Source organism: Hyla sarda, unplaced genomic scaffold (assembly GCF_029499605.1).
Source record: "Hyla sarda isolate aHylSar1 unplaced genomic scaffold, aHylSar1.hap1 scaffold_259, whole genome shotgun sequence".
NCBI classification, from domain to species: Eukaryota; Metazoa; Chordata; class Amphibia; order Anura; family Hylidae; genus Hyla; species Hyla sarda.
In genome coordinates this window covers 99864-114255 of record NW_026609279.1, presented here as the reverse complement: position 1 = coordinate 114255, position 14392 = coordinate 99864, and the positions used below count along the sequence as shown (strand labels likewise).

General features: G+C 51.1%; 1 protein-coding gene across 5 annotated transcripts in view; it reads left to right on the top strand.

Annotated features, from left to right (window-relative positions):
- TBCD (tubulin folding cofactor D) overlaps positions 1-14392 on the top strand; it is a 324749-nt gene that overhangs the window by 224749 nt on the left and 85608 nt on the right. For all 5 annotated transcript variants that reach the window (XM_056553201.1, XM_056553204.1, XM_056553202.1 and 2 more), the window contains exons 12-14: positions 2690-2750; positions 5990-6064; positions 8179-8273. In XM_056553201.1, the coding sequence (XP_056409176.1) occupies positions 2690-2750; positions 5990-6064; positions 8179-8273 (231 nt within the window). The remainder of the gene's footprint in view (positions 1-2689; positions 2751-5989; positions 6065-8178; positions 8274-14392) is intronic.

Genomic DNA, 14392 nt, shown 5'->3' with positions numbered 1-14392 from the left:
TGTCTGGTAGCGCCCCCTACAGTACAGGGAGGTATTACATGTTCTGTACTCTTTACCTGTATTACTGAAGTGTATGCAGTGACTGGTGTCTGGTAGCGCCCCCTACAGTACAGGGAGGTATTACATGTTCTGTACTCTTTACCTGTATTACTGAAGTGTATGCACTGACTGGTGTCTGGTAGCGCCCCCTACAGTACAGGGAGGTATTACATGTTCTGTACTCTTTACCTGTATTACGTAAGTGTATGCAGTGACTGATGTGTGGTAGCGCCCCCTACAGTACAGGGAGGTATTACATGTTCTGTACTCTTTACCTGTATTACTGAAGTATATGCACTGACTGGTGTCTGGTAGTGCCCCCTACAGTACAGGGAGGTATTACATGTTCTGTACTCTCTACCTGTATTACTGAAGTGTATGCACTGACTGGTGTCTGGTAGCGCCCCCTACAGTACAGGGAGGTATTACATGTTCTGTACTCTTTACCTGTATTACTGAAGTATATGCACTGACTGGTGTCTGGTAGCGCCCCCTACAATACAGGGAGGTATTACATGTTCTGTACTCTTTACCTGTATTACTGAAGTGTATGTACTGACTGGTGTCTGGTAGCGCCCCCTACAGTACAAGGAGGTATTACATGTTCTGTACTCTCTACCTGTATTACTGAAGTGTATGCACTGACTGGTGTCTGGTAGCGCCCCCTACAGTACAGGGAGGTATTACATGTTCTGTACTCTTTACCTGTATTACTGAAGTGTATGCACTGACTGGTGTCTGGTAGCGCCCCCTACAGTACAGGGAGGTATTACATGTTCTGTACTCTTTACCTGTATTACGTAAGTGTATGCAGTGACTGATGTGTGGTAGCGCCCCCTACAGTACAGGGAGGTATTACATGTTCTGTACTCTTTACCTGTATTACTGAAGTGTATGCACTGACTGGTGTCTGGTAGTGCCCCCTACAGTACAGGGAGGTATTACATGTTCTGTACTCTTTACCTGTATTACTGAAATGTATGCACTGACTGGTGTCTGGTAGCGCCCCCTACAGTACAGGGAGGTATTACATGTTCTGTACTCTTTACCTGTATTACTGAAGTGTATGCACTGACTGGTGTCTGGTAGCGCCCCCTACAGTACAGGGAGGTATTACATGTTCTGTACTCTTTACCTGTATTACTGAAGTGTATGCAGTGACTGATGTCTGGTAGCGCCCCCTACAGTACAGGGAGGTATTACATGTTCTGTACTCTTTACCTGTATTACTGAAGTGTATGCACTGACTGGTGTCTGGTAGCGCCCCCTACAGTACAGGGAGGTATTACATGTTCTGTACTCTTTACCTGTATTACTGAAGTGTATGCAGTGACTGGTGTCTGGTAGCGCCCCCTACAGTACAGGGAGGTATTACATGTTCTGTACTCTTTACCTGTATTACTGAAGTGTATGCAGTGACTTATGTCTGGTAGCGCCCCCTACAGTACAGGGAGGTATTACATGTTCAGTTCTCTTTACCTGTATTACTGAAGTGTATGCACTGACTGGTGTCTGGTAGCGCCCCCTACAGTACAGGGAGGTATTACATGTTCTGTACTCTTTACCTGTATTACTGAAGTGTATGCACTGACTGGTGTCTGGTAGCGCCCCCTACAGTACAGGGAGGTATTACATGTTCTGTTCTCTTTACCTGTATTACTGAAGTGTATGCAGTGACTTATGTCTGGTAGCGCCCCCTACAGTACAGGGAGGTATTACATGTTCAGTTCTCTTTACCTGTATTACTGAAGTGTATGCACTGACTGGTGTCTGGTAGCGCCCCCTACAGTACAGGGAGGTATTACATGTTCTGTACTCTTTACCTGTATTACTGAAGTGTATGCACTGACTGGTGTCTGGTAGCGCCCCCTACAGTACAGGGAGGTATTACATGTTCTGTACTCTTTACCTGTACCAGGGTTACCTGCTCCTTTGGACGCCAGGTGAGGGCGGCTCCATTTTACATTTTTAGGACATTTTGTGTACTGTACAGGACCATGAAGAAGCTCCTGTCCTCTACATAGACCAGTGTTTCCCAACCAGGGTGCCTGCAGCTGTTGCAAAACTACAACTCCCAGCATGCCAGGACAGCCTTTGGCTGTCCGGCATGCTGGGAGTTGTAGTTTTGCAACAGCTGGAGGCTCCCTGCTTGGGAAACACTGACATAGACAGTGATTTACAGCTCCCAGCAGATCTTTATTACTTTTATATGTAAGGATTTGCTTTATCTGTATTAGTTTTCTACTTATTTTTCTTTTAATCCTCACTTTTTCCTATTTTTGGATGACATTTTGGTGGCTTCAGAACCAATTACCAGGTTTCCATAGAGTTCTGGTCTCAACATACAATGGTGTCAACATACAATGGTCGTCCCGGAACCGATTTTAATATTGTAACTTGAGGGACCACTGTATACATTTTCAATTCTTAATTGCAGTACCGCTTTTGTCCACCACTTTAACAGAGTCCTATCTTTTCCATAGACTTCAATGCAACAGCGCCCCCAACTTTGAGATACATTTATTTTTTTCAGAGGCCGGTCCCCAGTAAAGGGTTATTCATTACTGAAATCGATCTCATCCCTGGTACCAGCTCTCCGGGGCATTAGTACTTATTTTCCTGTAATCTTCTCACTTGTGTCTCCTTACAGAGCAGTTGCTGGTCGGGCTGAAGGACAAAGACACCATTGTGCGATGGTCTGCAGCGAAAGGGTAGGACAACCTGCTTCGCGGTGTATAGTAAATAGTGGTTAAAAGATTATTTTTTCTTTATTTATCCTATATTTCTTGCCCAACCGTTAAAGGTCTCTCGCAGTTGGCAGAGCAAACATTATTGTAGTGAAATTTGCTGAGCCCTCGGGGCACCCGCTGCTTTGTTTGCTCCCTTTACTTCCTTGTAACAATCTGCAGCCAAATCTTCAGCTCATGCACATTGTGCCCAGTCCGTCCTTACGACAAAAAGAGCATTCCCTCTAGGAAAGATGGGTGACAACCAGAATGGCCGCTACTGGAGCTTTCACAGGGGTTGTCATTCAGCTCTTCTAGACCCCTGAAAGCAAAATCTGAATCTCCAGGTTCTGCAGGTGTCAGATTATCCCTTCATGACCCTGGAAAAGCTGTGACTCCTGCAAGAAAAGCCGTAATGTGTGTCTCCCATATTTAAAGTACAGTGGTTGTCACACAACTTTCCTAGAATCCTGAATGGAACACTTTTGTGTTCTATAATTCACAATTAGTACTGTTCTGGGCCCTAGAAAAGCATGGTGGCAACTCTAGAGAAGATTGGTGGGAACTGTATTGGCAGCCATATTGGTTTGCACTCCGCCAGATATAATCAACTGCTGGGAAGCTGGACATCCACCTACTGTATCCATTGACTGCTCCCTCAGCCGTCAGCTCTCAAGTTCCAACCATATATATGAATTTATAGCCTCCCCCCCCCATACACATGATCTCTCAGCCTATAGCCATCCCCCCCATACACATGATGTCTCAGCCTATAGACATTCCCCCCCCCCCCATACACATGATCTCTCAGCCTATAGCCATCTCTCCTGATCCCCCCCCCCATACACATGATGTCTCAGCCTATAGCCATCGCTCCTGATCCCCCCCCCCCTCATACACATGATCTCTCAGCCTATAGCCATCTCTCCTGATCCCCCCCCCCCTCATACACATGATCTCTCAGCCTATAGCCATCTCTCCTGATCCCCCCCCCCCATACACATGATGTCTCAGCCTATAGCCATCTCTCCTGATCCCCCCCATACACATGATCTCTCAGCCTATAGCCATCTCTCCTGATCCCCCCCATACAAATGATCTCTCAGCCTATAGCCATCTCTCCTGATCCCCCCCCCCCCATACACATGATCTCTCGGCCTATAGACATCTCCCCCCCCCCATACACATGATCTCTCAGCCTATAGCCATCTCTCCTGATCCCCCCCCCCCATACACATGATGTCTCAGCCTATAGCCATCTCTCCTGACCCCCCCCCCCCATACACATGATCTCTCAGCCTATAGCCATCTCTCCTGACCCCCCCCCCCCATACACATGATCTCTCAGCCTATAGCCCCCTCCCCCATAATACACATGATCTCTCGGCCTATAGCCATCCCCCCCCATAATACACATGATCTCTCGGCCTATAGCCCCCCCCCCCCCATACACATGATCTCTCGGCCTATAGCCATCCCCCCCCCCCCCCCATACACATGATCTCTCGGCCTATAGCCATCTCTCCTGATCCCCCCCCCTACACATGATCTCTCGGCCTATAGCCATCCCCCCCATAATACACATGATCTCTCAGCCTATAGCCATCCCCCCCCATACACATGATCTCTCGGCCTATAGCCATCTCTCCCCCCCCCCATACACATGATCTCTCGGCCTATAGCCATCTCTCCTGATCCCCCCCCCCCCATACACATGATCTCTCAGCCTATAGCCATCTCTCCTGATCCCCCCCCATACACATGATCTCTCAGCCTATAGCCATCTCTCCTGATCCCCCCCCCATACACATGATCTCTCGGCCTATAGCCATCTCTCCTGATCCCCCCCCCCCCATACACATGATCTCTCAGCTTATAGCCATCTCTCCCCCCCCCCCATACACATGATCTCTCAGCCTATAGCCATCTCTCCCCCCCCCCCATACACATGATCTCTCAGCCTATAGCCATCTCCCCCCCCCCCCATACACATGATCTCTCAGCCTATAGCCATCTCCCCCCCCCCATACACATGATCTCTCAGCCTATAGCCATCTCCCCCCCCCATACACATGATCTCTCAGCCTATAGCCATCTCCCCCCCCCCCCATACACATGATCTCTCAGCCTATAGCCATCTCCCCCCCCCATACACATGATCTCTCGGCCTATAGCCATCTCTCCTGATCCCCCCCCCCCCCCATACACATGATCTCTCAGCCTATAGCCATCTCTCCTGATCCCCCCATACACATGATCTCTCAGCCTATAGCCATCTCCCCCCCCCCATACACATGATCTCTCAGCCTATAGCCATCTCTCCTGATCCCCCCATACACATGATCTCTCAGCCTATAGCCATCTCTCCTGATCCCCCCCCCCCCATACACATGATCTCTCGGCCTATAGCCATCCCCCCCCATAATACACATGATCTCTCGGCCCATAGCCATCTCCTCCCCCCCCATACACATGATCTCTCGGCCTATAGCCATCTCTCCCGATCCCCTCCATACACATGATCTCTCGGCCTATAGCCATCCCCCCCCATAATACACATGATCTCTCGGCCTATAGCCATCCCCCCCCCATAATACACATGATCTCTCGGCCTATAGCCATCTCCCCCCCCCCCATACACATGATCTCTCGGCCTATAGCCCTCTCTCCTGACCCCCCCCCCATACACATGATCTCTCGGCCTATAGCCATCTCCCCCCCCCCCCCATACACATGATCTCTCGGCCTATAGCCATCTCTCCCGATCCCCATACACATGAACACTCAGCTCAGCTGAGCAGGCATGCATTGTAATTTGGGAGAAGGGAGAAAGCTTCTGTCAGACACCTTCCTCGGCCGCCCATCTACACGAGAACAATAGGATCAGGCATGTTGCGATCCAGCATGTCCGATCCTGATCTCCTGATCCTGACATCAGCTATCGAAGTCGGGAGACCCCATAAATATTAGATGTCATTGCCGGTTCCTAGAAAAGTTGTCGTCTTTTGCTGTCACATGTGTAATGTATACGGCCATCTTTAGACTCCTGTATAAAACATCTACCTAGTTATGGAGCGACACTTCTTGGATCCCATATATCTGTGTAAAGACTGAACAGCTGAGGGTTTGTTACTCTGTTTATTGTGTCTTTCTTTCATTTGATTTTTACCTGACAGCAGAATATTAACCCAATAATTAATTGTATATGTTTTTTTTCCCCGCAGTATTGGACGGTTGACAGGAAGACTCCCCCGAGAGCTGGCTGATGATGTGGTGGGCTCCATGCTGGACTGCTTTAGGTAATTCTTCAAATAAATGAATTACTGTCATGGAGAAATCGTCTGGCGATCAGGACGGTCTTCTGGCCATGTATAATACAGTGTTTCTCAACCAGGGTGCCTCCTGCTGTTGCAAAACTACAATTCCTAGCATGCCCGGACAGCCAAAGGCTGTCCGGGCATGCTGGGAGTTGTAGTTTTGCAACAGAGATAGTGATAAGTGTATTGCAGAGAGGTCCTTGTTTCGCCTTCTCCTCTCTGGCACAGACTATATTCTCTGGCATAAACTTTTTGTATGTTATCTTCACAGCACAGACAGAAGCAGGAACGGCTTTCGGCTGTCCGGGCATGCTGGGAGTTGTAGTTTTGCATAGGAGATAGAGATGAGTGTATTGCAGAGAGGTCCTTGTTTTGCCTGCTCCTCTCTGGCATAGACTATATTCTCTGGCATATACTTTTTGTATGTTATCTTCACAGCGCGGAATGAAGCAGGAACAGCTTTCGGCTGTCCGGGCATGCTGGGAGTTGTAGTTTTGCATGGGAGATAGAGATGAGTGTATTGCAGAGAGGTCCTTGTTTTGCCTTCTCCTCTCTGGCATAGACTATATTCTCTGGCATATACTTTTTGTATGTTATCTTCACAGCGCGGAATGAAGCAGGAACAGCTTTCGGCTGTCCGGGCATGCTGGGAGTTGTAGTTTTGCATGGGAGATAGAGATGAGTGTATTGCAGAGAGGTCCTTGTTTTGCCTTCTCCTCTCTGGCATAGACTATATTCTCTGGCATATACTTTTTGTATGTTATCTTCACAGCACGGAATGAAGGAGGAACAGCTTTTGGCTGTCCGGGCATGCTGGGAGTTGTAGTTTTGCAACACGGCTGTCTAGGCATGCTGGGAGTTGTAGTTTTGCAACAGAGACAGAGATAAGTGTATTGCAGAGAGGTCCTTGTTTAGCCTTCTCCTCTCTGGCACAGACTATATTCTCTGGTATATACTTTTTGTATGTTATCGTCACAACATGGACAGAAGCAGGAACAGTTTTCGTCTGTCCAGGCATGCTGGGAGTAGTAGTTTTCCATAGGAGCTAGAGATAAGTGTATTGCAGAGAGGTCCTTGTTTAGCCTTCTCTCTGGCACAGACTATATTCTGTGGTATATACTTTTTGTACGTTATCTTCACAGCGTGGACAGAAGCAGGAACAGTTTTCGTCTGTCCGGGCATGCTGGGAGTTGTAGTTTTCCATAGGAGATAGAGATAAGTGAATTGCAGAGAGGTCCTTGTTTCGCCTTCTCCTCTCTGGCATAGACTATATTCTCTGGCATATACTTTTTGTACGTTATCATCACAACATGGACAGAAGCAGGAACAGTTTTCGTCTGTCCGGGCATGCTGGGAGTTGTAGTTTTCCATAGGAGATAGATATAATTGTATTGCAGACAGGTTCTTGTTTAGCCTTCTCCTCTCTGGCATTTTGCAACAGCTTGAGGCACACTTGTTGGGAAACACTGCCTTAGACGTTAGTATACTGGGCAGCTATGCTGGACTCAAGGATTATAGCGGTGCTCTAGTGGGGTTGAGCTGCAGTGTAAAGCATGAGACAGGATTTCTGATTCCAGCAGACAATGCAGCAAAGCCAAAGACACTATTGACCTATTGGAGCAGAACTGCAGTGTAAAGCATTAGGCCAGAGGAAAATGTCAGATTCAATGCTAGAAGTACTAGTTTTGCAACAGCTGGAGGCACCCTGGTTGTAGTAACACTGTTATAATAGATGGTAGTGATATCAGGTGAGAACATCTGCAGGACGGTTAGCTGTAAAATTTACTATACAGGATTTGCATAGCGGTTACCGCGCACCTGGAGGCCTGTGCCGACTTGTGCTCTCCCCGATCCCCCGCGTTACATACGGTATCACCCCCTCCAACCAAATCTGCATGAAGATGCCGGACTGTATGGGTTCATATGAGTTACTGCGACCCTCACTATCCTATTCGGGCTCCTGTCCTGAAATACTCTGTGCTGCTGTTTCCACCATGTAACTCTGTGATCTTCTCTTGACCTCCTTATACCCGCAGTCTCTTTATCTTACTAAAGTCTTTGATCACTGAGTGTTTTTCGCTTTTCTTTTACCACAGTTTCCAGGAGACGAATAACGCTTGGCACGGGGGCTGCCTGGCGCTGGCAGAGCTGGGTAGGAGGGGACTGCTGCTGCCTTCTCGCCTCCCGAACGGTAAATGCTTTAATTCTACTATTACTATGATGTGTGGGGAGAAATTAAGGGGTCCCCTATGTTCCGCATGGAGAAGAAGGAAAAAAGGAACACGAAAGCGCCCCTGGTATTGCTGGTTATAAACACTCACCCTGTAGAGTTGCGCTGAGAGCACAACATCTATAAGCGCATGTAAATTGCAGTGGGGACCTGCAGCTTGGTTCCCGCGATCCGAGGAATCTTCTGGTCCGGTAGTAGAATAGGCAGGCAGAAGCAAATGAAATGGAACTTTTCAAAGCGCCATCCGACAATAGTAGATCAAATGGGTAAAAATAGCGTTTATTCAAAGCACATATCAACGCGTTTCAGGGCCCAAATGGGCCCTTCGTCAGGACAAGGTGCTTCAGCACCTTGTCCTGACGAAGGGCCCATTTCGGGCCTGAAACGCTTTGATATGTGCATTGAATAAACGCTATTTTTACCCATTTGGTCTACGATTGTCGCACTGACTATCTAAGGGGGTCTGAAGCTTTGCTTTTGCCTGCCTATGTTCTGAATAGGAAATGCGGAAAAAAAAACCTTGGCAGCAGGCGCTCAACCATCCAATAGGAGGTATCACACTCTGGTCACTAAGTGAGGAAGTTTCAGCTACCGTACTTTATTCATGTACAGCAATGCCGCGTTTCGGGGTTAATCCACCCCTTCTCCAGATTGACACCATACTGTAAAGTTGTACTGTGTCAATCTGAAGATGGGGTGGATTAACCCTGAAACGCGTCATTGGTCACGAAGTGAGGAAGTTCAGCTACTTGTACAGCAATGACGCGTTTCGTGGTCAATCCACCCCTTCTTCAGATTGACACAGTACAACTTTACAGTACGGTGTCAATCTGAAGAATGGGTGGATTAACCCCGAAACGCATCATTGCTGTACAAGAATAAAGTAGCTGAACCTCCTCACTTCGTGACCAGAGTGTGATAGCTCCTATTGGATTGCTGAGCACCTGCTGCCAAGGCTTTTTTCCCGCATTTCCTATTCAGTACCTTTTCAGGACACCAGCTGGTTGTATCTGGGACCTTTGGGCTGTACCGATCCATACCATGGTTACAATCCCAATACAGATTGATATGTGTATTTCCTATATGCTCAAGGTGAGCGGCCATTTTATAGAGCCTGCACCCACCTATAATAAGGTACACCCCCCTCTCCTTTGTCTAGTGCCGCCCTTTGGTCTTTTTGTTTCTACTTCTACCCTATGTTCTGAGGCTTACAGTGACAGTGATGTCCAAAACTACAATTCTCAGCATGCCCTGACAGCTGAAGGCTGTCGGGCATGCTAGGAGTTGTAGTTTTGCAACAGCTGGAGGCACCCTTGATGTGAAACACTGCTGTATCACCTGACAAAGGAATCAATTTACTGACAGCAAGCAGAGCTATTGAAAATAGTAAGGAATCGACACACAAAGTGAACTTTTTCGGATTCGCTCACTCCGGGAGGCTCCTTTAAGATGGTATCGGTAAATAAAACCATGGCCTGGGACCTTATCGGGCACGAGGACTCCATCTGCATTGTGTAAGCTTGAACCGGCGCCATGTTTACAGAAAGTCCTTTCCGAGAAGCCGGTGCGAGGCTAGCCGCAGGGCCTGCAAGTACCAACACGTCCCCGGCTCTGGTGGACGGCACTTGTACAGTCACTGAAGGTGACCGTGGGGGGTGTGTGGGGGCACGTGAACGCCGTTGTGGTGTCGCAACCTTGTGTTCTGTATCCTGTAACACCATTGTCTGCAGTCACATTCCTCCGCAGGCTTCGCTGCCTGTAGCTATCTGTAGACGAGCGTTCAGTTTGTCTTGCCTCGGGCAGAATAGCAGTAAAGATGTACATTGTGGGTGGATGTGGAGATGATGGGCCGTCAGCGCCGCTTTTGTCAGCTGCCATCTTAGTCTCAATGGTCTCCACACCCTGGCGACACCTGTTGCATCCCCCCCCCCGCCCCCTCCTTCCTCCACCGCAACCTGTTTCCTAACAGTGAAAGTAAAACTAAATCGCTTGAGACATAGTAATGTAAGCTCTGCTGTGTCTGGACCGAGCCGGGCTCTGCTGTGTCTGGACCGAGCCTGGCACTGCTGTGTCTGGGCCGAGCCGGGCTCTGCTGTGTCTGGACCGAGCCGGGCTCTGCTGTGCCTGGACCGAGCCTGGCTCTGCTGTGTCTGGACCGAGCCGGGCTCTGCTGTGCCTGGACCGAGCCGGGCTCTGCTGTGCCTGGACCGAGCCGGGCTCTGCTGTGCCTGGACCGAGCCGGGCTCTGCTGTGTCTGGACCGAGCCTGGCTCTGCTGTGTCTGGGCCGAGCCGGGCTCTGCTGTGTCTGGGCCGAGCCGGGCTCTGCTGTGTCTGGGCCGAGCCGGGCTCTGCTGTGTCTGGGCCGAGCCGGGCTCTGCTGTGTCTGGGCCGAGCCGGGCTCTGCTGTGTCTGGGCCGAGCCTGGCTCTGCTGTGTCTGGACCGAGCCTGGCTCTGCTGTGTCTGGGCCGAGCCTGGCTCTGCTGTGTCTGGACCGAGCCTGGCTCTGCTGTGTCTGGGCCGATCCGGGCACTGCTGTGTCTGGGCCGAGCCGGGCTCTGCTGTGTCTGGACCAGGGCTGTGGAGTCGGACGAAATTTTGGGTACCTGGAGTCTGAGTCGGCAAACAATGCACCGACTCTGACTCAGACTCCTACTAAATTTAGATTGGAATAAAAAAAAAAAAATAAGCAAGTTTAAATGTCCCAATTCACAAAAAGTTATAATTAATGAATTCTCTACTATAAGAATAAAGACCAATGCATGCAGTGCCTCATGTAAACGCAAAACGAACACGTTAAGTGACCGTGAAGAAGCTTTTCATGTGCTTTACTATTTGGCACGCAACGCACAATTAGGAGCGGCAATACTTATACTTTCCACAGTGTTGTGTTCTGCTGTTACAGGGAACCCATGGGTAACCTCGCCTCTCACTGATAAGGGGTTAAGGAAATATGTTTTTTGCAGGACTAGAGACACTTGTAGAAGTGAAGGGAATGGAGGGTCAATAGTTCAAGACTGAAGCTGTAAACCATTGGAAAAACTGCTGCCATTCAGCTAAGGCTATAAAAACTTGTAAACTCGATTGTTAGCTTAAAGGGGTACTCCGCACCTAGACATCTTATCACCTATCCAAAGGATAGGGGATAAGATGTCAGATCGCCGGGGTCCCCCCGCTGCGGCACCGCGCTATCATTACTGCACGGAGCGAGTTTGCTCTGTGCGTAATGACGGGCGATACAAGGGTTGGAGCACCGTTACGTCATGGCTCTGCCCCTCGTGATGTCACGGCCAGCCCCCTCAATACAAGTCTATGGGAGGGGGCGTGGCGGTCTTCACGCCCCCTGCCATAGACTTGTATTAAGGGGGCGGGCCGTGATGTCACGAGAGGCAGAGCTATGACATTACACTGCTCCGTCCACTGTATCGCTCTGTATCCGTCCCCCAAACTCGCTCTGTGTAGTAATGAAAGCGCGGGCGATCCCGGGGGTCGCCAGCAGCGGGACCCCGGGGAAAAGATGTCTAGGGGCGGAGTACCCCGTTAAACTTGACTATGGGATTCTACTAGGGAAAACATGTTTTATAATAAATGCCCCTTCCTGGATCCTCCCACTGCCTTATCTTCAGCAGCAGATCAGCACACAAACTGTTGGCTTCCCAGTCAGTAGTCCTGTGGTAATGACATGTATGTTGCCTTTCTTTCCTTCAAGGAATGTATAAAATACATTCACATATTAATACAGAGGAGTCGGAGTTGGAAGAACAGAAAACTCCGGAGTCGGAACATTTATCTACCGACTCCACAGCCCTGATCTGGACCGAGCCTGGCTCTGCTGTGTCTGGGCCGAGCCGGGCTCTGCTGTGTCTGGGCCGAGCCGGGCCCTGCTGTGTCTGGGCCGAGCCGGGCTCTGCTGTGTCTGGGCCGAGCCGGGCTCTGCTGTGTCTGGGCCGAGCCGGGCTCTGCTGTGTCTGGGCCGAGCCGGGCTCTGCTGTGTCTGGGCCGAGCCGGGCTCTGCTGTGTCTGGGCCGAGCCGGGCTCTGCTGTGTCTGGGCCGAGCCGGGCTCTGCTGTGTCTGGGCCGAGCCGGGCCCTGCTGTGTCTGGGCCGAGCCGGGCCCTGCTGTGTCTGGGCCGAGCCGGGCTCTGCTGTGTCTGGGCCGAGCCGGGCTCTGCTGTGTCTGGGCCGAGCCGGGCTCTGCTGTGTCTGGGCCGAGCCGGGCTCTGCTGTGTCTGGGCCGAGCCGGGCTCTGCTGTGTCTGGGCCGAGCCGGGCTCTGCTGTGTCTGGGCCGAGCCGGGCTCTGCTGTGTCTGGGCCGAGCCGGGCTCTGCTGTGTCTGGGCCGAGCCGGGCTCTGCTGTGTCTGGGCCGAGCCGGGCTCTGCTGTGTCTGGGCCGAGCCGGGCTCTGCTGTGTCTGGGCCGAGCCGGGCTCTGCTGTGTCTGGGCCGAGCCGGGCTCTGCTGTGTCTGGGCCGAGCCGGGCTCTGCTGTGTCTGGGCCGAGCCGGGCCCTGCTGTGTCTGGGCCGAGCCGGGCCCTGCTGTGTCTGGGCCGAGCCGGGCCCTGCTGTGTCTGGGCCGAGCCGGGCCCTGCTGTGTCTGGGCCGAGCCGGGCCCTGCTGTGTCTGGGCCGAGCCGGGCCCTGCTGTGTCTGGGCCGAGCCGGGCCCTGCTGTGTCTGGGCCGAGCCGGGCCCTGCTGTGTCTGGGCCGAGCCGGGCCCTGCTGTGTCTGGGCCGAGCCGGGCCCTGCTGTGTCTGGGCCGAGCCGGGCCCTGCTGTGTCTGGGCCGAGCCGGGCCCTGCTGTGTCTGGGCCGAGCCGGGCTCTGCTGTGTCTGGGCCGAGCCGGGCTCTGCTGTGTCTGGGCCGAGCCGGGCTCTGCTGTGTCTGGGCCGAGCCGGGCTCTGCTGTGTCTGGGCCGAGCCGGGCTCTGCTGTGTCTGGGCCGAGCCGGGCTCTGCTGTGTCTGGGCCGAGCCGGGCTCTGCTGTGTCTGGGCCGAGCCGGGCCCTGCTGTGTCTGGGCTTTTCTTTATCTTGCCCCGCTCGGATCTGCTATATCTGTGTCTTAAAGTGAAGTGATATGTAATAACGTTTTACCTCACACATATTAATAAGGGCACACTCTTACGTTTTACGGGAGTTGATCCCCATAATGCTTTGCTTCGTGTATGGTGACACTAAGTTGCGACTAGAAATGCCAGTGAAGGTCACTATTTATTTATCCCCCTTTCAGCTCTCGCAGCAAAGAAGCCTCATAGGGGGCAGAATCTTGGTGTTTCAGGACCCCACAGCAGCACAGAGTATCTTAAGGGAGATTACAGAGCACAGAGTATTTCAGGAGAGGAGTTTGCTGATTTTTATAGGTCACATGTTGGAAAGAGCAGGGTCCCTAGGAACACAGAGTATTTCAGGGGAGACTATACTGATCTTGTGAGAGGTCATAGACTGACGGTTACAAAGCAGAAGGAGCAGGGTCCACAGCAGTACCGAGAATTTCAGGAGAGGAGTGTGCTGATCATGTGGAGGTCACAGGGTGAGAGTTATATAGTGGAGGAGCAGGATGCACAGCAGTACAGAGTATTTCAGGAGAGGCGTGTGCTGATCATGTGGAGATCACAGAGTTAGAGTTATATAGTGGAGGAGCAGGGTCCACAGTAGTACACAGTATTTCAGGAGAGGAGTGTTCTGATCTGAGGGAGGTTACATTGATCAGCTAAATATTAGCTTCATCAATAAGTCTATAGACCGGGAAGACTTCAGTCCAAGGGTCCATATAAAGCAGCTGTGTCTCTGAGGTGATCAGACATCTTCTAAGACATCCGGTGCCTCTTCCTCAGGATGAAGACTCTGTTGGGTTCAGAGCAGCAGTACAGAGTATTCCAGGAGGGGAGTGTGCTGATCATGTGGAGGTCAGAGGGTGAGAGTTATATAGTGGAGGAGCAGGGTCCACAGCAGTACAGAGTATTTCAGGAGAGGAGTGTGCTGATCATGTGGAGGTCACAGGATGAGAGTTATATAGTGGAGGAGCAGGGTCCACAGCAGTACAGAGTATACAGGAGAGGAGTGTGCTGATCATGTGGAGGTCACAGG